Here is a 22,271-nt window from a genome sequence, read left to right as displayed (position 1 = left end):
TTAAGGGGTTGGACACGTTAGAGGCAGGAAACATGTTCCCAATGTTGGGGGAGTCGAGAACCAGGGGCCACAGTTTAAGAATAAGGCGTAGGCCATTTCGAACGGAGATGAGGAAAAACTTTTTCAATCAGAGAGTTATAAATCTGTGGAATTCTCTGCTTCAGAAGGCAGCGGAGGCCAATTCTCTGAATGCATTCAAGAGAGAGCTAGATAGAGCTCTTAAAGGATAGCGGAGTCAGGGGGTATGGGGAGAAGGCAGGTACGGGGTACTGATTGAGAATGATCAGCCATGATCACATTGAATGGCGGTGCTGGCTCGAAGGGCCGAAAGGCCTCCTCCTGCACCTATTGTCTGTTGTTTGGGGCGGCACGATGGCGTAGCGTTAGAGTTGCTGCCTCGATCCTGACTACGGGTGCTGTCTGTATGGACCGCGTGGGATTTCTCCGGGTGCTCCGGTTTCCTCCCACACTCCAAAGGCGTCCAAAGGTTTGTAGGTTGATTGGCTTCAGTAAATTTGCAAATCGTCCCCAGGGTGGGTTGGAGGGTGCTAGTGTGTGGGGGTGATTGCTGGTCGGCATGGACTTGTTGGGCCGAAGGGCCTGTTTTCCACGCTGTACCTCCAACGTCTAACGGTCACGGCCTCTGAGTGGAGTCTAACGGTACCGGAACGTTCTGTGTAGGCCGCCGGGGGGAGCCGAGATACCGGGCCCGCAAAAGTTGGCCTCGGAAGTCGGCTGTGGGAACAGATCTGCCGGCTCAGGCCGGGCCGGAGTTCCAGACCCCCGGCCGCAGGGGGGCAATGTCGACCCGCCGATCGGCGGCGGAAGTGCTGATGAGGTCGAGATCGGCCACCTCACCCAGCCTGGGTGTCACGTTTTCAGGGGGGGGGGGGGGGGGCTCCAAGGGGGATTTCAAGTGCTCTCTCGTAAATCTGCCCGTATTACAGAGTCTGAAGAAGGGTCTCGACCCGAAACGTCACCCATCCCTTCTATCTAGAGGTGGTGCCTGTCCCGCTGAGTTACTCCAGTACTTTGTGCCTATCTTCGGTGTAAACCAGCATCTGCAGTTCCCTCCGACACTGTGACTTATCATTGTAAAGTATCATTCATTTATTTGTTCATTCATTCGTTGAGGGGCCGGAATAGGGTTAGATTTTTAGATTTAGATTTAGAGATACAGGCCCTTCGGCCCACCAGGTCCGTGCCGCCCAGCGATCCCCGCACATTAACACTATCCTACACACACCAGGGACAATTTTTTAAAAACATTTGCCCAGCCAATTAGCCTACATACCAGTACGTCTTTGGAGTGTGAGAGGAAACCGAAGATCTCGGAGAAAACCCACGCAGGTCACGGGGAGAACGTACAAACTCCGTACAGACTGTCCCGTATTAGCCGGGACATCCTGTATTTTGGGCTAAATTGGTTTGTCCCCTACGGGACCACCTTTGTCTCGTATTAGGCCCGGGGGGCGCTGTAGGCCCGGATGCTGTAGGCCTGGACAGTGCAGGCCCGGATGCTGTAGGCCCGGACACTGTGGGCCTGGACGCTGTAGGTCCGGACGGTGTAGGCCCGGACGCTGTAGGCCCGGCCACTGTAGGTCCGGAGGCCTGGGCGCCACCTGACGAAGGTTACGTAACAACCCACGTCCCGGCCCAGGCGGCCGCCATTGGTGGAGCGGGAGCACGTGGCCGCTGGCTGGGTAAGTGACGTCACCTTGTCCCTTATTTGGGAGTGAGGTGGTTGGCAACCCCTAGGCCAGACTGACCTTGGTGAGAGCCAGCATCTTCTTCATGTCGATCATTTCGTTCTTCAGCGCCATGGACTCCCTGTCAGGGGGAGGAGAAGAGAAGAGGTTACAGGTTGGCGGTCGGATCACTGGTGTGCAAGCCTGGACTAACCAGGCGGTCGCAGAGTTTCAATTCCCTCAAGACACTGGAGCTTCAAAACAAGAATCTATCTATCTCTGCCTCAAGAATATCCATTGACAATAGACAATAGACAATAGGTGCAGGAGGAGGCCATTCGGCCCTTCGAGCCAGCACTTGGCCTCCACCGCCTTCAGTGGCAAAGAATTCCACAGATTCACCACTAAAGAAATGTTGTCCTCATCTCCTTCCTCCCACACTCCAAAGACGTGCAGCTTTGACGGTTAATTGGCTTGGCAAATGTAAAAATTGTCCCCAGTGGGTGTAGGATGGTGTTAATGTGCGGGGATCCCTGGTCGGCGTGGACCCGGTGGGCCGAAGGGCCTGTTTCCGCGCTGTATCTCTAAACTAAACGAGACTAAAAACATGGTGCCCAAAATTGCCCACAATATTCCAAATGCGGCCTGACCAGCGCCTTAGAGACAATAGACAATAGGTGCAGGAGGAGGCCATTCGGCCCTTCGAGCCAGCACCGCCATTCAATGTGATCATGGCTGATCATTCTCAATCAGTACCCCGTTCCTGCCTTCTCCCCATACCCCCTGACTCCGCTATCCTTAAGAGCTCTATCTAGCTCTCACTTGAATGCATTCAGAGAATTGGCCTCCACTGCCTTCTGAGGCAGAGAATTCCACAGATCCACAACTCTCTGACTGAAAAGGTTTTTCCTCATCTCAGTTCTAAATGGCCGACCCCTTATTCTTAAACTGTGGCCCCTTGTTCTGGACTCCCTCAACATTGGGAACATGTTTCCTGCCTCTAACGTGTCCAACCCCTTAATAATCTTATACGTTTCGATAAGATCTCCTCTCATCCTTCTAAATTCCAGTGTATACAAGCCTAGTCGCTCCAGTCTTTCAACATATGTCAGTCCCGCGAGACACAAAGCCTCAGCATTACTGTGACTGGGATGTGTGAACAGACTGGGTGTGAGTTGTCTGCTGTGTGGGAATGGGGCCATTACAACGTTACAACTGGATGGGCTGAATGGCCTCATTCTGCCCCTGTAACGTGCGGCCGTGTGGGCCGGCGACAGCAACACTCACTTCTCCTGCGTTCGGATCTTGCAATGGGCCTCCCTCAGCGCCTCCTCCATTTTGGCAACCTTGTGCTTGTAGAAGACCAGCAGGAGTTCCATCTGCTTCCTCTGGAACGTGGTCACCTGGGGAGGGTCATAAGGTTGTTAGTGGCAGGAGCAGAATTAGGCCATTCGGCCCCATCAAGCCCACTCCGCCATTCTATCATGGCTGATCTCTCTCTCCCTCCCAACCCCATTCTCCTGCCTTCTCCCCGTAACCCCTGACGCCCGCGCTAATCAAGAATCTATCTATCTCTGCCTTCAAACGAGAGAGAAAAGGAGAGAGAGAGAGCGAGAGAGAGAGAGAGAGAGAGACCTGTCCACATTCACCAGAGAAGCTGCCAGAGTTACTCCAGCACTTTGTGTCTTTTTTTTGTGCACCAGCATCTCCAGTTTCTTATGTTGTATAGGGCCTGCAGTTGTACAGGGCCCTGGTGAGACCACATCTGGTGTATTGTGTGCAGTTTTGGTCTTCTAATTTGAGGAAGGACGTCCTTGCTATTGAGGCAGTGCAGCGTAGGTTCACTAGGTTAATCCCCGGGAAGGCGGGACTGTCATATGAGGAAAGATTGGAAAGACTGGGCTTGTGTTCACTGGAATTTTGAAGGATGAGAGGGGGCTCTTATAGAGACGTATAAAATTATAAAAGGACTGGACAAGTTAGATGCAGGAAAAATTGAGTCCAGAACCAAGGGCCACAGTTTAAGGATAAAGGGGAGGCCATTTAAAACTGAGGTGAGAAAAAACTTTTTCACCCAGAGAGTTGTGAATTTGTGGAATTCTCTGCCACAGAGGGCAGTGGAGGCCAATTCACTGGATGAATTTAAAAGAGAGTTAGATAGAGCTCTAGGGGTTAGCGGAATCAAGGGATATGGGGAGAAGGCAGGCACGGGATTGTGGACGATCAGCCATGATCACAATGAATGGCGGTGCTGGCTCGAAGGGCCAAATGGCCTCCTCCTGCACCTATTTTCTATGTTTCTATGTGCGTCTCTCACATTTCTTGATCAGACAGTCAGAACTATCTTCCCCTGAGTTGGAAGTGTCAAAGAAATGTGAGGGACACACATAGAAACATAGAAAATAGGTGCAGGAGGAGGCCACTTGGCCCTTTGAGCCAGCACCAACATTCATTGTGATCATGGCTGATCGTCCACAATCAATAACCCGTGCCTGCCTTCGCCCCGTATCCCTTGATTCCGCTAACCCCTGGAGCTCTATCTAAGTGTGAAAGACACTTGCTGCCTGAGTTACTCCAGCACATTGTGCCTTTTTTCTGTAAACCAGCGTCTGCCAGCTTACACCCAGAGCAGTCCACGGATCCCAGGCCCAGAGCCCGAACCCGACACCCCAGTCACCACGTGTCGGAAAGAAATGCAGACACTGGTATAATTAGGACACAAAACGCTGGAGTAACTCAGCGGGTCAGACGGCATCAGACAGTCTGAAGAAGGGTCTCTCCACCCGAAACGTCACCTATTCCTTTTCTCCCGAGATGTTCCTTGGGCAGCTTACACCCCAGCGGTATGACTATTCAAGTAACCCTTTGCTTTCCCTCTCTCTCCATCCCTTCCCCCATCCTCGCTCTGCACCAGTCTGACCGTCCGCCTGAATAATTTTTATCTCTGTGTGGTTCGTTGTCACCTTCCCCCTTGCTGACAATAATCTATTCTGCATTCTCCTTGACCGTTTGATGCCCCGTTTCCACACCTCACCCTTCCATGTTTAGTTTGGAGATACAGCGCGGAAACAGGCCCTTCCGGCCCACCGGGTCGGCACCGACCAGCGATCCCCGCACGTTAACACGATCTTATACCCACTCGGGACAATTTTTACATTTACCAAGCCAATTAACCTGCAAACATGCACGTCTTTGGAGGGTGGGCTGAAACGGAAGATCTCGCAGAAAACCCGCGCAGGTCACGGGGATCGAACCCGGGTCTCCGGCGCTCCATTCGCTGTAAGGTAGCAACTGTACCGCTGCGCCACCGTGCCGCCCCCATATTATGTCCCCCTCTGCCCTGACTCTCAGTCTGAAGAAGGGTCCCGACCCGAAACGTCACCCCTTCCTTCTCTCCAGAGATGCTGCCCGTCCCGCTGAGTTACTCCAGCATTTTGTGTGGGTCCCCTAGTCCTCGCTGTCATCCGTGCGATGCGGCCTCCAGTGCTGGGGACTTGCGCGCCACGCTCCCGACCACGCGCCTCTGCTCACCTGCGCCAGGTGCTCCAGGTACTTGCGACAAATGTCCGACGGTTTCCTCACGTACATCTGCTCGTGGGCTGCCATCTGTGGAGGGAACAGAGGGGGTGGGTGTGTCGCCCGCAGGCTTCGGCCCTGCCACGTCAGGTGCAGAGTTGGACGTCTCCGGGGGGGGGGGGGGGGGGGGGGGGGGGGGGGGGGGGGAGGAGGGAGGTGACGTGCTGTGTTACCCCATGCCATCCCACACTCTCCCGACCCCCAGCAGGGCCTCCGTCACACACTCCCCTCACCCCCCCTCCCCTCACCCCACACTCCCACACTCCCCTCACCCCCCCTCCCACACTCCCCTCACCCCCCCTCCCACACTCCCCTCACCCCCTCCCCCACACTCCCCTCACCCCCCCTCCCACACTCCCCTCACCCCCCCCCCCACACTCCCCTCACCCCCACCCCCACCACTCCCCTCACCCCCCCTCCAACACTCCCCACCCCCCCTCCCACACTCCCCTCACCCCCCCCTCCAACACCCCCTCACCCACACCCCCTCACCCCCCTCCCACACTCCCCTCACCCCCCCTCCAACACTCCCCTCACCCACACTCCCCTCACCCCCCTCCCACACTCCCCTCACCCCCCCCACATCCCCTCACCCCCCATCCCACACTCCCCTCACCCCCCCTCCAACACTCCCTCCCCACCCCCCTCCCACACTCCCCTCACCCCCCCTCCCAACACTCCCCTCACCCACACCACCCTCACCCCCCTCCCCACACCCCTCAACCACACCCCCCTCACCCACACACCCCTCACCCCACACACCCCCACCCCCCCCCCCACACCCCCTCACCCCCCACCCACACCCCCTCACCCCCCCTCCCACCCCCCCACCCCCACCCACACCCCCCCACCCCCACCACACTCCCCTCACCCCCCCCCCCCACACCCCCCTCACCCCCCTCCACCCCCCACACCCCCACCCACACCCCCTCACCCCCCCTCCCACACCCCCTCACCCCCCCCCACCCCCACCCCCACCCACACCCCCTCACACCCCACCCCACACCCCCCACCCCCCCCCCACCCCCTCACCCCCATCCCACACCCCCTCACCCCCCCTCCCACACCCCCTCACCCCCCCCCCACACCCCCCCACCCCCCCCCCAACACCCCCCCACCCACACCCCCACACCCCCCCCCCACACCCCCCAACCACACCCCCCACCCCCCCCCCCCACACTCCCCACACCCCCCCTCCCACTCCCCTCACCCCCCCTCCCACACCCCCCACCCCCACCCCACACCCCCTCACCCCCCCCTCCAACACTCCCCTCACCCCCCTCCCACCACCCCCCACACCCACACCCCCCACCCACACTCCCCCACCCCCACCCCCCCACACCCCCTCACCCCCCCCCACCCACACCCCCCTCACCCCCCCCTCCCACACCCCCTCACCCCCCCCTCCCACACCCCCCCCACCCCCCCCTCCCACACACCCCTCACCCCCCCACCCACACTCCCCACAACCCCCTCCCACACTCCCCTCACCCCCCCATCCCCACTCCCCCTCACCCCCCTCCCACACTCCCCTCACCCCCCCCTCCAACACTCCCCCTCACCCCCCCTCCCACACCCCCTCACCCCCCCTCCACACTCCCCTCACCCCCCCCCACACCCCCACAACCACACTCCCCTCACCCACACCCCCTCACCCCCCTCCCACACTCCCCTCACCCCCCCCTCCCACACTCCCCACACCCCCCCTCCCACACTCCCCTCACCCCCCCCTCCCACACTCCCCACAACCCCCTCCCACACTCCCCCTCACCCCCCCATCCCACTCCCCTCACCCCCCCCATCCCACACTCCCCTCACCCCCCTCCCACACTCCCCTCACCCCCCCTCCCACACTCCCCTCACCCCCCTCCCACACTCCCCTCACCCACCCTCCCCTCACCCCCCCCTCCCACACTCCCCTCACCCCCCCTCCCACACTCCCCTCACCCCCCTCCCACACTCCCCTCACCCACCCTCCCCTCACCCCCCCTCCCACACTCCCCTCACCCCCCCTCCCACACTCCCCTCACCCCCCTCCCACACTCCCCTCACCCACCCTCCCCTCACCCCCCTCCCACACTCCCCTCACCCCCCCTCCCACACTCCCCTCACCCCCCTCCCACACTCCCCTCACCCACCCTCCCCTCACCCCCCTCCCACACTCCCCTCACCCCCCCTCCCACCCTCCCCTCACCCCCCCTCCCACACTCCCCTCACCCCCCCTCCCACACTCCCCACAACCCCCTCCCACACTCCCCTCACCCCCCCCATCCCACTCCCCTCACCCCCCCTCCCACACTCCCCACAACCCCCTCCCACACTCCCCTCACCCCCCATCCCACTCCCCTCACCCCCCCTCCCACACTCCCCTCACCCCCCTCCCACACTCCCCTCACCCACCCTCCCCTCACCCCCCTCCCACACTCCCCACAACCCCCTCCCACACTCCCCTCACCCCCCTCCCACACTCCCCTCACCCACCCTCCCACACTCCCCTCACCCCCCCTCCCACACTCCCCTCACCCCCCCTCCCACACTCCCCTCACCCCCCCTCCCACACTCCCCTCACCCACCCTCCCCTCACCCCCCTCCCACACTCCCCACACCCCCCTCCCACACTCCCCTCACTCCCCCTCCCACACTCCCCTCACTCCCCCTCCCACTCTCCCCTCACCCCCCCTCCCACACTCCCCTCACCCCCCCTCCCACTCTCCTCACCCCCCTCCCACTCCCCTCACCCCCCTCCCACACTCCCCTCACCCCCATTCCACACTCCCTGAACCCCCCCATCCCACACTACCCTCACCCCCCTCTCACACTCCCCTCACCCCCCCCTCCCACACTCCCCGAACCCCCCCCCACACTCCCCTCACCCCCCCCTCCCACACTCCTCGAACCCCCCCTCCCATACTCCCCGAACCCCCCCTCCCACACTCCCCGAACCCCCCCCCTCCCACACTACCCTCACCCCCTCTCACACTCCCCTCACCCCCCCTCCCACACTCCCCTCACCCCCCTCCCACACTCCCCTCACCCCCCTCCCACACTCCCCTCACCCCCCTCCCACACTCCCCCGAACCATAGTTCCCACACTCCCCTCACCCCCCCTCCCACACTCCCCTCACCCCCCTCCCACACTCCCCCGAACCCTAGTTCCCACACTCCCCTCACCCCCCTCCCACACTCCCCCGAACCCTAGTTCCCACACTCCCCTAACCCCCCTCCCACACTCCCCCGAACCCTAGTTCCCACACTCCCCACACCCCCCTCCCACACTCCCCCGAACCCTAGTTCCCACACTCCCCTCACCCCCCTCCCACACTCCCCCGAACCCTAGTTCCCACACTCCCCACACCCCCCCTCCCACACTCCCCTCACCCCCCCTCCCACACTCCCCTTGCCCCAGTTCCCACACTCCCCTCACCCCCCTCACCCCCCTCACCCCAGTTCCCACACTGGGCGGCACGGTGGCGCAGCGGTAGAGTTGCTGCCTTACAGCGAATGCAGCGCCGGAGACCCGGGTTCAATCCCAACTACGGGCGCTGTCTGTACGTTCTCCCTGTGACCTGCGCGGGTTTTCTCTGAGATCTTCGGTTTCCTCCCACGCTCCAAAGACTTGCAGGTTTGTAGGTTAATTGTCTTGGTAAATGTAAAGATTGTCCCTAGTCTGTGTCGGATAGTGTTAGCGTGTGGGGATCGCTGGTCGGCGCCGACCCGATGGGCCGAAGGGCCTGTTTCCACGCTGTATCTATAAACTAAACTAAACTTCCCTAACCCTTACAGGGACACCATTCCCACACTCCCCTGACCCCAGCTCCTATTTTGTTCTGTTCTGTGGAAGGCCAGTGGATGTGGAGAGGATGTATCCACTAGTGGGAGAGTCTAGGAACAGAGGGCACGGCCTCAGAATTAAAGGACGTTCCATTAGGAAGGTGCAATTTCTTTCGCCAGAGGGTGGAGAATCTGTGGAATTCTTTGCCACAGACGGCTGTGGAGACCAAGTCAGTGGATATTCTTCAGGCAGAGATAGACAGGTTCTTGATTTGTACGGGTGTCAGGGGTTATGGGGAGAAGGCAGGAGAATGGAGTTAGGGGGCAGAGATAGATCAGCCATGATTAAATGGTGTAGGCCTGATGGGCCAAATGGCACGGTGGCGCAGGGGTAGAGTTGCTGCCTTACAGCGAATGCAGCGCCGGAGACTCAGGTTCGATCCCGACTACGGGCGCCGTCTGTACGGAGTTTGTACGTTCTCCCCGTGACCTGCGTGGGTTTTCTCCGAGATCTTCGGTTTCCTCCCACACTCCAAAGACATACAGGTATGTAGGTTAATTGGCTGGCCAAATGTAAAAATTGTCCGTAGTGGGTGTAGGATAGTGTTAATGTGCGGGGATCGCTGGGCGGCGCGGACCCGGTGGGCCGAAGGGCCTGTTTCTGCGCTGTATCTCTAAATCTAAATCTAATTGTGTTCCTCCCACTTATGAACTTATAAACCCAGATCAGTGGCGCTGTGAGACGGCAGCTCTACCAGCTGTGCCCGTGTGACATCCTCTCGGTTATCCGAAACGTCACCTCCCTGAGGAACAGAACCAACACTGGGAAAGATGCTTACGTTGTCTGACAGGGGTAAATACTTGCAGGTCGATCCGCAAACACTGCACCTATCTGTAACACAGAGAAAACACAGAGGGAGTACAGAGAAGGTTCACCAGATTGATCCCTGGGATGGCGGGACTTTCATATGAGGAAAGACTGGATAGACTGGGCTTGTACTCGCTGGAATTTAGAAGACTGAGGGGGGATCTTATAGAAACATATAAAATTCTTAAGGGGTTGGACAGGCTAGATGCGGGAAGATTGTTCCCGATGTTGGGGAAGTCCAGAACCAGGGGTCACAGCTTAAGGATAAGGGGGAAGTCTTTTAGGACCGAGATGAGAAAACATTTCTTCACACAGAGAGTGGTGAGTCTGTGGAATTCTCTGCCACAGAAGGTAGTTGAGGCCAGTTCATTGGCTATATTTAAGAGGGAGTTAGATGTAGTCCTTATGGCTAAAGGGATCAGGGGGTATGGAGAGAAGGCAGGTACGGGATACTGAGCTGGATGATCAGCCATGATCATATTGAATGGCGGTGCAGGCTCGAAGGGCTGAATGGCCTACTCCTGCACCTATGTTTCTATGTTTCTAAAACCACGCCGCTTGAAGCACCTGAGATGCCGGAGTAACTCAGCGGGACAGGCAGCATCTCAGGATGGAGGGAATGGGTGACGTTTCGGGTCGAGACCCTTCTTCAGTCTGAAGATATCTCGTTCGCACACCTAACACTTCCTCATCTCTAGTCCCCCCTCTCCCTTGACTCTCAGTCTGAAGAAGGGTCTCGACCTGAAACGTCGCCCATTCCTCTCTCCACAGATGCCGCCTGCCCCGCCCGCTGAGTTACTCCAGCATTTTGTGTCTATCATCGGTGTAAACCAGCGTCTGCAGTTCCTTCCTACACATCTGAGATGAGAATGGTTAACACGTCCACAGTGAACTGACTCATTATGTTGAATACAGGTCCACCCTTGATTACAGAGCCTTTCCAGATTATCTCAGTTTAGTTTAGTTTACAGATACAGCATGGAAACAGGCCCTTCAGCCCACCCACCCCGTGCCGACTAGCGATCCCTGCGCACCAACACTATCCCACACAGAGCGCAGCGGTAGAGTTGCTGCCTTACAGTGAATGCAGCGCCGGAGACCCGGGTTTCATCCCGACTACGGGTGTTGCCTGTACGGAGTTTGTACGTTCTCCCCGTGGGTTTTCTCCGAGATCTTCGGTTTCCTCCCACACTCCAAAGACGTGCGGGTTTGTAGGCTAATTGGCTTGGTAAATGCAAAAATTGTCCCTAGTGGGTGTCGGATAGTGTTAGTGTGCGGGGATCGCTGGTCGGCGCAGACCCGGTGGGCCGAAGGGCCTGTTTCCGAGCTGTACCTCAGAATTAAACTAAACTAGGGATAATTTACAGTTTTTACCGAAGCCATTTAACCTACAAGCCGGTACGCCAGTAGAAAACCCACGTGGTCACGGAGTGAACACACAAACTCCGTACAGAGGCAGTTTGTACCCGTTGGTCGGCCGCTACGAGCCCTTCCAATAGACAATAGGTGCAGGAGGAGGCCATTCGGCCCTTCGAGCCAGCACCGCCATTCAAAGTGATTACGGCTGATCATTCTCAATCAATACCCCGTTCCTGCCTTCTCCCAATACCCCCTGACTCCCCTATCCTTAAGAGCTCTATCTAGCTCTCTCTTGAAAGCATCCAGAGAATTGGCCTCCACTGCCTTCTGAGGCAGAGAATTCAACAGATTTACAACTCTCTGACTGAATTTTTCTTTACTCATCTCCGTTCTAAATGGCCGACCCCTTATTCTTAAACTGTGGCCCCTGGTTCTGGACTCCCCCAACATTGGGAACATGTTTCCTGCCTCTAAAGTGTCCAACCCCTTAATAATCTTATATGTTTCATTAAGATCCCCTCTCATCCATCTAAATTCCAGCGTATACAAGCCTAGTCGCTCCAGTGATGTCTGCGGGTCAACCTTTCCCTCTTCGGTCGTATCGCCTGTGTTGCTGGGCAAACCCCTGCTGTTAGCAGTCTACGGCGCAGACTAAACAGCGCAGGCTCGGCGATCGTCTCGCTGAGCTCCGCCGCTCAGTCTGCCTGAGTCCACCTGATCTCCCGGTTGCCAAACACTCTAACTCCCCCTCCCATTCCCGGGCTGTCCTCTCTGTCCTGGGCCTCCTCCACTGTCAGAGTGAGGCCCAGCGCAAATTGGAGGAACAGCACCTCATATTTCACTCGGCCAGCTTACACCCCAGCGGTGTGAACATTGACTTCTCTAACTTCAAGTAACCCTTGCTTTCCCTCTCTCTCCATCCCTCCACCTTCCCAGTTCTCCGACCAGCCTATCTCCGACTATATTTTATCTCTGTTTGCTATGTTGTTACCTTCTCCCAGTGAACAAGGATCTATTCTACATTTCCCTTGATCTCCATTTCCTTTGCCCTATTTTCACACCTTCACACTCCCTCATCTATCTGCCTCCCCCGACGTCAGTCTGAAGGGTCTCGACCCGAAACGTCTCCCATTCCTTCTCTCCAGAGATGCTGCCTGACCCGCTGAGTTACTCCAGTATTTTGTGTCTTTATGCCTTCGATTTAAACCAGCATCTGCAGTTCTTTCCCACACGTGAAGAACCGCAGAGTCTGAAGAAGGGTCTCGACCCGAAACGTCACCCCTTCCTTCTCTCCAGAGATGCTGCCTGACCCGCTGAGTTACTCCGGCATTTTGTGAATAAATAAGGAACCGCAGATGCTGGTTTAAACCAAAGAAAGACACAAAAAGCTGGAGTAGCTCAGCGGGGGAAGGCAGCATCTCTGGTGACGTCTCGGGTCGAGAAGAAGGGTCTCGACCCAAAAAGCCGCCAATTCCTCCTCTCCAGAGATACTGCCTGTCCCGCTGAGTTACTCCAGCTCTTTGTGACTCTCTTTGGTTTAAACCAGCATCTGCAGTTTCTTCCTGCACAGACTAAAAAGCATAATGTGCTTCGAGCTGCCACATCTACCACTTGGTTTCCCCCAGCTGCCGCCCACCCCCCCCCCCCCCCCGTTGCCAGCCTTACCTTGCCCAATGCACTTGTGGCACAGGATGTGCTTGCAGCTGGAGATACTGAAGCGTAACGTGCCGGACGGCTTCCCGTAGCACTTGTTGCAATGGAACCAGTCCATCCTTCCACACCGCTGCCTGGCTAAAACAAGAGAGCAATCACAGAGTCATACAGCGAGGAAACAGGCCCTTCGGCCAAACTCGCCCGTGCCGGCCAACACTGTCCCAGCTACCCTAGTCCCACTTGCCTGCGCTTGGTCCACAACCTTCCAAGCCCGTCCTATCCATGTACCTGCCCAACTGTTTCCTAAACGTTGGGATAGTCCCAGCCTCAATAGACAATTGTCACGGTGGCGCAGCGGTAGAGTTGCTGCCCTACAGCGAATGCAGCGCCGGAGACTCAGGTTCGATCCTGACTACGGGCGCCGTCTGTACGGAGTTTGTACGTTCTCCGAGATCTTCGGTTTCCTCCCACACTCCAAAGACGTGCAGGTAAACGGGTCCTTTTCGGAGTGGCAGGCAGTGACTAGTGGGGTACCGCAAGGCTCAGTGCTGGAACCCCAGTTATTTACAGTGTATATTAATGATTTGGACGAGGGAATTGAATGCAACATCTCTAAGTTTGCGGATGACACGAAGCTGGGTGGCAGTGTTAGCTGCGAGGAGGATGCTAGGAGGCTGCAGAGTGACTTGGATAGATTAGGCGAGTGGGCAAATGCATGGCAGATGCAATATAATGTGGATAAATGTGAGGTTATCCACTTTGGCGGCAAGAACAGGAAAGCAGAGTATTACCTGAATGGTGACCGATTGGGAGAAGGGGAGATGCAGCGTGACCTGGGTGTCATGGTGCACCAGTCATTGAAAGCAAGCATGCAGGTGCAGCAGGCAATGAAGAAAGCGAATGGTATGTTGGCATTCATAGCAAGAGGATTTGAGTTTAGGAGCAGGGAGGTTCTGCTGCAGTTGTACAGGGCCTTGGTGAGACCGCACCTGGAGTATTGTGTGCAGTTTTGGTCTCCTAACCTGAGGAAAGACGTTCTTGCCTTAGAGGGAGTACAGAGAAGGTTCACCAGATTGATCCCTGGGATGGCAGGACTTTCATATGAGGAAAGACTAGATAGACTGGGCTTGTACTCGCTGGAATTTAGAAGACTGAGGGGGATCTTATAGAAACATATAAAATTCTTAAGGGGTTGGAGAGGCTAGATGCGGGAAGATTGTTCCCGATGTTGGGGGAGTCCAGAACCAGGGGCCACAGGAGGTAGTTGAGGCCAGTTCATTGGCTATATTTAAGAGGGAGTTAGATGTGGCCCTTTTTGCTAAAGGGGTCATGGGGTATGGAGAGAAGGCAGGTACAGGCTACTGAGCTGAATGATCAGCCATGATCATATTGAATGTCGGTGCAGGCTCCAAGGGCCGAATGGCCTACTCCTGCACCTATTTTCTATGTTTCTATGTTTCTATGTATGTAGGTTAATTGGCTGGGCAAATGTAAAAAACAAAAAAAATTGTCCCTAGTGTGTGTAGGATTTGATTTAGAGATACAGCGTGGAAACAGGCCCTTCGACCCACCGGGTCCGTGCCGCCCAGCGATCCCCGCACATTAACACTATCCTACACACACCAGGGACAATTTTTTAAAAACATTTACCCAGTCACTTAACCTACAAACCTGCACATCTTTGGAGTGTGGGAGGAAACCGAAGATCTCGGAGAAAACCCACGCAGGTCACGGGGAGAACGTGCAAACTCCGTGCAGGAGTAGGCCATTCGGCCCTTCGAGCCAGCACCGCCATTCAATGTGATCGTGGCTGATCATTCTCAATCAGTACCCCGTTCCTGCCTTCTCCCCATACCCCCTGACTCCGCGTGCCTTAAGAGCTCTATCTAGCTCTCTCTCAACCACCTCCTCCGGCAGCTCGTTCCATACATCCACCATCCTCTGTGTGAAAAGGTTATCCCTCGGATTCCTATTAAATCTTTTCCCCTTCACCTTGAACATATGTCCTCTGGTCCTCGATTCCCCTAGTCTGGGCAAGACTCTGTGCGTCCACCCGATCTATTCCTCTCATGATTTTATACACCTCTATAAGATCTCCCCACCTCCTACGCTCCATGGAATAGAGACCCAGCCTACTCAACCTCTCCCTGTAGCTCACACCCTCTAGTCCTGGCAACATCCTCGCAAATCTTTTCTGAACCCTTTGAAGCGTGACAATATCTTTCCTATAACATGGTGCCCAGAACTCAACACAATAGTCTAAATGCGGTCTCACCAGCATCTGGTACAACTGCAACATGACCTCCCAATTTCTACACTCAATACTCTGACTGATGAAGGCCAAAGTGCCAAAAGCCTTTTTGACCAGGGTCAACCTCCTGCCATCCACTCACTTCACCACTTAACACGATAACTCTCAACCCCGCTACTTCGCAAGGTTAGTGCAGCGGGTAGAGCTGCTGCCTCACAGCGCCAGAGACCCAGGTTCCATCCCGACTACGGGTGCTGTCTGTACGGAGTTTGCACGTTCTCCCCGTGACCTTATGGGTTTTCTCCGGGTGCTCCAAATAGTGGAAGGCCTGGATAGAGTGGATGTGGAGAGGATGGTTCCACTAGTGGGAGAGTTTAGGACAAGAGGTCCCAGCCTCAGAATTAAAGGACGTTCCTTTAGGAAGGAGATGAGGAGGAATTTCTTTAATCAGAGGGGGTGAATCTGTGGAATTCTTTGCCAAAGATGACTGTGGAGGCCGTCAATTGATATTTTTAAGGCAGAGATAGATAGATTCTTGATTAGTACGGATGTCAGGGGATTTTGGGAGAAGCCAGGAGAATGGGGTTGAGAGGGAGAGATGGATCAGCCATGATTGAATGGCGGAGTGGACATGATGGGCCGAATAGCCCAATTCTGCTCCTACCACATGAACATAACTTCACTTTCCTCCCACATCCTAAAGGCATACAGGTTTGTAGGTTTGTAAGAAAATAACTGCAGATGCTGGTACAAATCGAAGGTATTTATTCACAAAATGCTGGAGTAACTCAGCAGGTCAGGCAGCATCTCAGGAGAGAAGGAATGGGAGACGTTTCGGGTCGAGACCCTTCTTCAGACTGAAGAAGGCTCTCGACCCGAAACGTCGCCCATTCCTTCTCTCCTGAGATGCTGCCTGACTCGCTGAGTTACTCCAGCATTTTGTGAATAAATACCTCAGGTTTGTACGTTTAATTGGTTTAGTTTAGAGATACAGCGCGGAAACAGGCCCTTCGGCCCACCGGGTCCGCGCCGACCAGCGATCCCCGCACATTAAAACTATCCCACACCCACTAGGGACAATTTTTACATTTAACAAGCCAATTTAACCGACAACCCTGTACGTCTTTGGAGCGTGGAAGGAAGCCGAAGATCCCGGAGAAAACCCACGCAGGTCACGGGGAGAACGTACAAACTCCGTACAGACAGCGCCCGTAGTCGGAATCGAACCCGGGTCTCCGGCGCTGCATTTGCTGTAAGGCAGCAACTCTACCGCTGCGCCACCGTGACCGCCCTTCGGTAAACAATTATAAATTGTCCCTAGTGTGTAGGATAGTGCTAGTGTACGGGGGGATCGCTGGCTGGCACGGACTCAATGGGCCTATGTCCGTGCCGTGTAACTCCATGTATACAGGTGAGGGTGGGGGGTGTTGATGGACAGATGATGGACCAAGACCAGATATATCAAGTCAAAGGCCGTGAGCTGAGAAGTGGCATTAAATGTGAAGTCAGTGGAAGGAATACAAGTGCAAAGAAGACACAAAGTGCTGGAGTAACTCAGCGAAGGGATCACAAAAATGCTGGAGTAACTCAGCAGGTCAGGCAGCATCTCCAGAGAGAGGGAATGGGTGACGTTTTGGGCCGAGACCCTTCTTCAGACTGATGTCAGGAGTCGGGAGAGAGAAGCTTTTTTGTCCCGCCCCCCTGACATCAGTCTGAAGAAGGGTCTCGACCCGAAACGTCACCCATTCCCTCTCTCCTAGATGCTGCCTGACCCGCTGAGTTACTCCAGCATTTTGTGATTCCTTCGATTTGTACCAGCATCTGCGGTTATTTTCCCGCACGTAGTAACTCAGCGGGTCAAGCAGCATCTCTGGAGAAAAGGAATCGGAGAAACATAGAAAATAGGTGCAGGAGGAGGCCATTCGGCCCTTCGAGCCTGCACCGCCATTCAATATGATCCTGGCCGATCATCCAACTCAGTATCCTGTACCTGCCTTCTCTCCATACCCCCTGATCCCTTTAGCCACAAGGGCCACATCTAACTCCCTCTTAAATATAGCCAATGAACTGGCCTCAACTACCCTCTGTGGCAGAGAATTCCACAGATTCACCACTCTCTGTGTGAAAAAAAACTTTCTCATCTCGGTCCTAAAAGACTTCCCCCTTATCCTTAAACTGTGACCCCTTGTTCTGGACTTCCCCAACATCGGGAACAATCTTCCTGCATCCAGCCTGTCCAACCCCTTAAGAATTTTGTACGTTTCTATAAGATCCCCCCTCAAACTTCTAAATTCCAGCGAGTACAAGCCGAGTCTATCCAGTACAAGCCGAGTCTATCCAGTACAAGCCAAGTCTATCCAGAAGGCCGGAGAATGGGGTTGGGAGGGAGAGATAGATCAGCCATGATTAAATCGACTTGATGTGCCAAGTGGCCTAATTTTACTCCTGTCACTTATGAATAGGCAACGTGTCGGGCTGAGACCCTTCTTCAGTGAGAATAAGGGGAGAGGAAAACTAGAGATGTGGAAGGGTAAGGTGTGAAAACGACAGATTAAAGCAGACGATGATAAGGAAACATAGAAAGATTCATTGTTGGCTGACGGGAAGGTGACAACGTGGTGTACAAACAGTGATGTTTAATCAGGAAGACAGTAGAACCAGTCAGAGAACCAGGGTGGGGGAGGAATGGAGGGAGAGGGGATGCAAGGGTTACTTGAAGTTGGAAAAATCAATACTCATACCGCTGGGGTGCAAGCAGCCCAAGCGAAATATGAGGTGCTGTTCCTCCATTTTGCGTGTGGTGGCCTCACTCAGACAGGGGAGGAAGGCCCAGGACAGAAAGGTCAGTGTGGGAATGGGAGGGGGGAGTTACAGTGTTTGGCAACTGGCGATCTGCAGTTTCTCTCTCCCGACTCTCAGTCTGAAGAAGGGTCTCGGCCTGAAACGTCACCCATTCCTTCTCTCTGGAGATGCTGCCTGACCGCTGAGTTACTCCAGCATTTTGTGTTCACATTCGGTGTGAGCCGGCATCTAAAATAAACTTTATTCCGGTTCTGGTTGATTACTGAGCAAACACCTCCATAAGTGGTGATCTCGCGCCGGTCGGAGTGAGGAGTCGGGATTACATTTTGAAGTGGGCCTTTTTGACCAAGTTGAGATCTAGTTGCTCGATCCCCTTTTTAAATGACTTAACATCGGGAGCGGCGCGTGTGTTGGATGGTAGCATATTCCATTCCCTTATTGTCCTTGGGTAAAGGGAATATAGAAACATAGAAAATAGGTGCAGGAGGAGGCCATTTGGCCCTTCGAGCCAGCACCACCATTCATTGTGATCATGGCTGATCGTCCACAATCAATAACCCGTGCCTTCTCCCCATATCAATAGGCAATAGACAATAGGTGCAGGAGTAGGCCATTCGGCCCTTCGAGCTAGCACCGCCATTCAATGTGATCATGGCTGATCATTCTCAATCAGTACCCCGTTCCTGCCTTCTCCCCATACCCCCTGACTCCGCTATCCTTAAGAGCTCTATCTAGCTCTCTCTTGAATTCATTCAGAGAATTGGCCTCCACTGCCTTCTGAGGCAGAGAATTCCACAGATTCACAATTCTCTGACTGAAAAGGTTTTTCCTCATCTCCGTTCTAAATGGCCGACCCCTTATTCTTATGTTTCCTGCCTCTAACGTGTCCAACCCCTTAATAATCTTATATGTTTCGATAAGATCCCCTCTCATCCTTCTAAATTCCAGTGTGTACAAGCCTAGTCGCTCCAGTCTTTCAACATATGACAGTCCCGCCATTCTGGGAATTAACCTAGTGAACCTATGCTGCACGCCCTCAATAGCAAGAATATCCTTCCTCAAATTTGGAGACCAAAACTGCACACAGTACTCCAGGTGTGGTCTCACTAGGGCCCTGTACAACTGCAGAAGGACCTCTTTGCTCCTATACTCAACTCCTCTTGTTATGAAGGCCAACATTCCATTGGCTTTCTTCACTGCCTGCTGTACCTGCATGCTTCCTTTCAGTGATTGATGCACTAGGACACCCAGATCTCGTTGTACGTCCCCTTTTCCTAACTTGACACCTTATATCCCTTGATTCCACTAGCTCCTAGAGCTCTATCCAACTCTCTCTTAAATCCATCCAGTGATTTGGCTTCCACTGCCCTCTGTGGCAGAGAATACCACAAATTCACAACTCTCTGGGTGAAAAAGTTCCTTCTCACCTCTGTTTTAAATGGCCTCCCCTTTATTCTAAGACTGTGGCCCCTGGTTCTGGACTCGCCCAACATTGGGAACATTTTTCCTGCATCCAGCTTGTCCAGTCCTTTTATAATTTTATACGTTTCTAATAAGATCCCCTCTCTCATCCTTCTAAACTCCAGTGAATACAAGCCGAGCCTTTTCAGTCTTTCCTCATATGACAGTCCCGCCATCCCAAGGATATTGGTAGCAAAGTTTATTGAAATTTAGCGCGTTGATGATGCATTTGGTCTTGTTACATGGCAGTTGGTGCTCTGGGACGACGGAAGATTTGATGGCGTGATTTTGTGAATCTCCTTGTAAATTGCAATACGTCTTAGCCTTATTCAAAGTAAAAAAACATGTATAATACAGGAACTGTGCAAAAATTTCTTCCGACATTCTTGGAGGCTATACATGCATTTAATTTGTCGTTACGTAGTGACTTCACAATTCCCCCCTCCCCCGGGCGACACGGTGGCGCAGCGGTAGAGTTGCTGCCTTACAGCGAATGCAGCGCCGGAGACTCAGGTTCGATCCTGACTACGGGTGCCGTCTGTACGGAGTTTGTACGTTCTCCCCGTGACCTGCGTGGGTTTTCTCCGAGAACTTCGGTTTCCTCCCACACTCCAAAGACGTACAGGTTTGTAGGTTAATTGACTGGGTAAATGTAAAAAAAATTGTCCCTAGTGTGATGTAGGATAGTGTTAATGTGCGGGGATCGCTGGGCGGCGCGGACTCGGTGGGCCGAAGGGCCTGTTTCCGCGCTGTATCTCTAAATCTAAAATCTAAAACCCACCCTACCCTTGCCACTCATGTGGCCCCAAGGGGTGAAATCCCTTCCCTTCTTTCAGGGGCGTCTCCACCACACCCTGCCTCCCCCCCCCACAATGCCCAGCAGCAGAAAGACCCTAGACTGTCACCCACCCCTGTAGAGCCTTGCTGCACCGAGCTTCAGTGCATCCCCCAGCACGTCCTCCTGCGATCTGTGGGGTGCATTCCCCGACAGACGTCTCGCTCAGCTGGGAGGTCAACACAGACCGGGGCAGACCAAATGGCGTCTTTCAGCGAGCTGATGACCTGCCAGCAGCTTCCGAGGTGCCAGGAAGTCGCCTGCTCACAGGGAATGCGAGAAACGGTGTGAAATCTGCTGCAGGACATTGATATCTCCCTAGATAATAGCGTCGGGAGGGGGGGGGGGGGGGGGTGAGACAGAATAACCAGGAGCACAAACACTGTGAGGCAATGCAAAGCACTGTGAGACAATGTAGGTTTACTGGATTTTGTCAAAGGGGCGGCTCCATTGAATTCTTTCACGGATGCACCTCTAAATTGGTTTTGTTGCCTCTGAACAAAAAGCATCAGAACGACAAACATCTGAAGAAGGGGTCTCGACCCGAAACGTCACCCATTCCCTTCTCTCCAGAGATGCTGCCCGGCCCGCTCAGTTACTTACTCCAGCTTTTTGTGTGTATTTTCGACCTGAAGCAGCATCTGCAGTTCCTAACGACACTTTCTGACTGTTGGACTGGGAGGGGGAAGGACACTTGAACTCCCCTCTCCCACACTGACCTCTCTGTCCTGGGCCTCCTCCACTGTCAGAGTGAGGCCCAGCACAAATTGGAGGAACAGCACCTTACATTTCACTCGGGCAGCTATATGAACATTGACTTCCCTAACTTCAAGTAGTATAAGAAAATAACTGCAGATGCTGGTATAAATCGAAGGTATTTATTCACAAAATGCTGGAGTAACTCAGCAGGTCAGGCAGCATCTCAGGAGAGAAGGAATGGGTGACGTTTCTCCGACCAGTCTGACTGTCTGATTACATTGTATCTCTCTCTGTCTGCATTGTGGCCACCTTCTCCTAGCTAACAATAGTCTATTCTACATTTTGTGTTGGAAGGAACTGCAGATGCTGGTTTAAACCAAAGATAGACACAAAGAGGCATTTGGATGGGCACTTGAAATGCTACAACATTCAGGGCTACGGTCCAAATGCGGGAAAATGGGATTAAAATTAGACTGTGTTTGGTAACGGGCGGCGCGGACACGATGGGCCGAAGGGCCTCTTTTCTGTGCTGTAGGACTCTATGACTATGACAAAAAGCTGGAGTTACTCAGCGGGACAGACAGCATATCTGGAGAGAAGGAATGGGTGACGTTTCGGGCCGAGAAAGGGTCTTGAGATGTTGCCAGGCCTGCTGAGTTACTCCAGCATTTTGTGCCTATCTTCTATTCTACATCTCCCTTGATCTGCATCTCTTCTGATTTTCTTACACTTCCTTATCTCTGTAACTCCCTCTCCCCTCTCATGCTCACTGAAGAAAGGTCTCGACTCGAAACGTCACCCATTCCTTCTCTCCAGAGATGCTGCCTGTCCCGCTGAGTTACTCCAGCATTTTCTGTCTACCTTTGGGGAATAACCAGCATGTTGTCGAGCGCCAGAGACCCAGGTTCGATCCTGACTGCGGGTGCTGTCTGTGCGGAGTTTGTACGTTCTCCCCATGACCCCATGAGTGGGTTTTCTTCGAGATCTTCGGTTTCCTCTCACACTCCAAAGACATACAGATTTGTGGGTTAATTGGCTTTGTATAAACGTGAATTGTCCCTATTGTGTCTCGGATGGTGTTAGTGTGCGGGAATTGCTGGTCAGTGCAGACTCGGCGGGGGGAAGGTCCTGTTTCTGCGCTTTAACTTTAAATTAATCCAAATCTGCCGATCCATCCTACACAAAATGCTGGAGTAATTCAGCGGGTCAGGCAGCATCTCAGGAGAGAAGGAATGGGTGACGTTTCGGGTCACCCAGAAGAAGGGTCTCGACCCGAAACGTCACCCATTCCTTCTCTCCTGAGATGCT

General features: G+C 54.5%; 1 protein-coding gene across 1 annotated transcript in view; it reads right to left on the bottom strand.

Moving 5' to 3' along the window:
* Window positions 1–13,033, bottom strand: part of LOC144601302 (E3 ubiquitin-protein ligase RNF212B-like) — a 40,499-nt gene extending 27,466 nt beyond the window's left edge. Inside the window, exons 1-5 of the mRNA XM_078413336.1 lie at window positions 12,928–13,033; window positions 9,875–9,927; window positions 5,220–5,294; window positions 2,976–3,091; window positions 1,770–1,830 (exon numbers count right to left, since the gene is read on the bottom strand). Of these exons, the coding sequence (XP_078269462.1) occupies window positions 1,770–1,830; window positions 2,976–3,091; window positions 5,220–5,294; window positions 9,875–9,927; window positions 12,928–13,033 (411 nt within the window). The remainder of the gene's footprint in view (window positions 1–1,769; window positions 1,831–2,975; window positions 3,092–5,219; window positions 5,295–9,874; window positions 9,928–12,927) is intronic.
* Between the last annotated feature and the right edge of the window lie 9,238 nt (window positions 13,034–22,271).

This window comes from Rhinoraja longicauda, chromosome 16 (genome assembly GCF_053455715.1).
Source record: "Rhinoraja longicauda isolate Sanriku21f chromosome 16, sRhiLon1.1, whole genome shotgun sequence".
Taxonomy (NCBI): Eukaryota; Metazoa; Chordata; class Chondrichthyes; order Rajiformes; family Arhynchobatidae; genus Rhinoraja; species Rhinoraja longicauda.
This window is presented reverse-complemented; position numbering and strand designations above follow the sequence as displayed.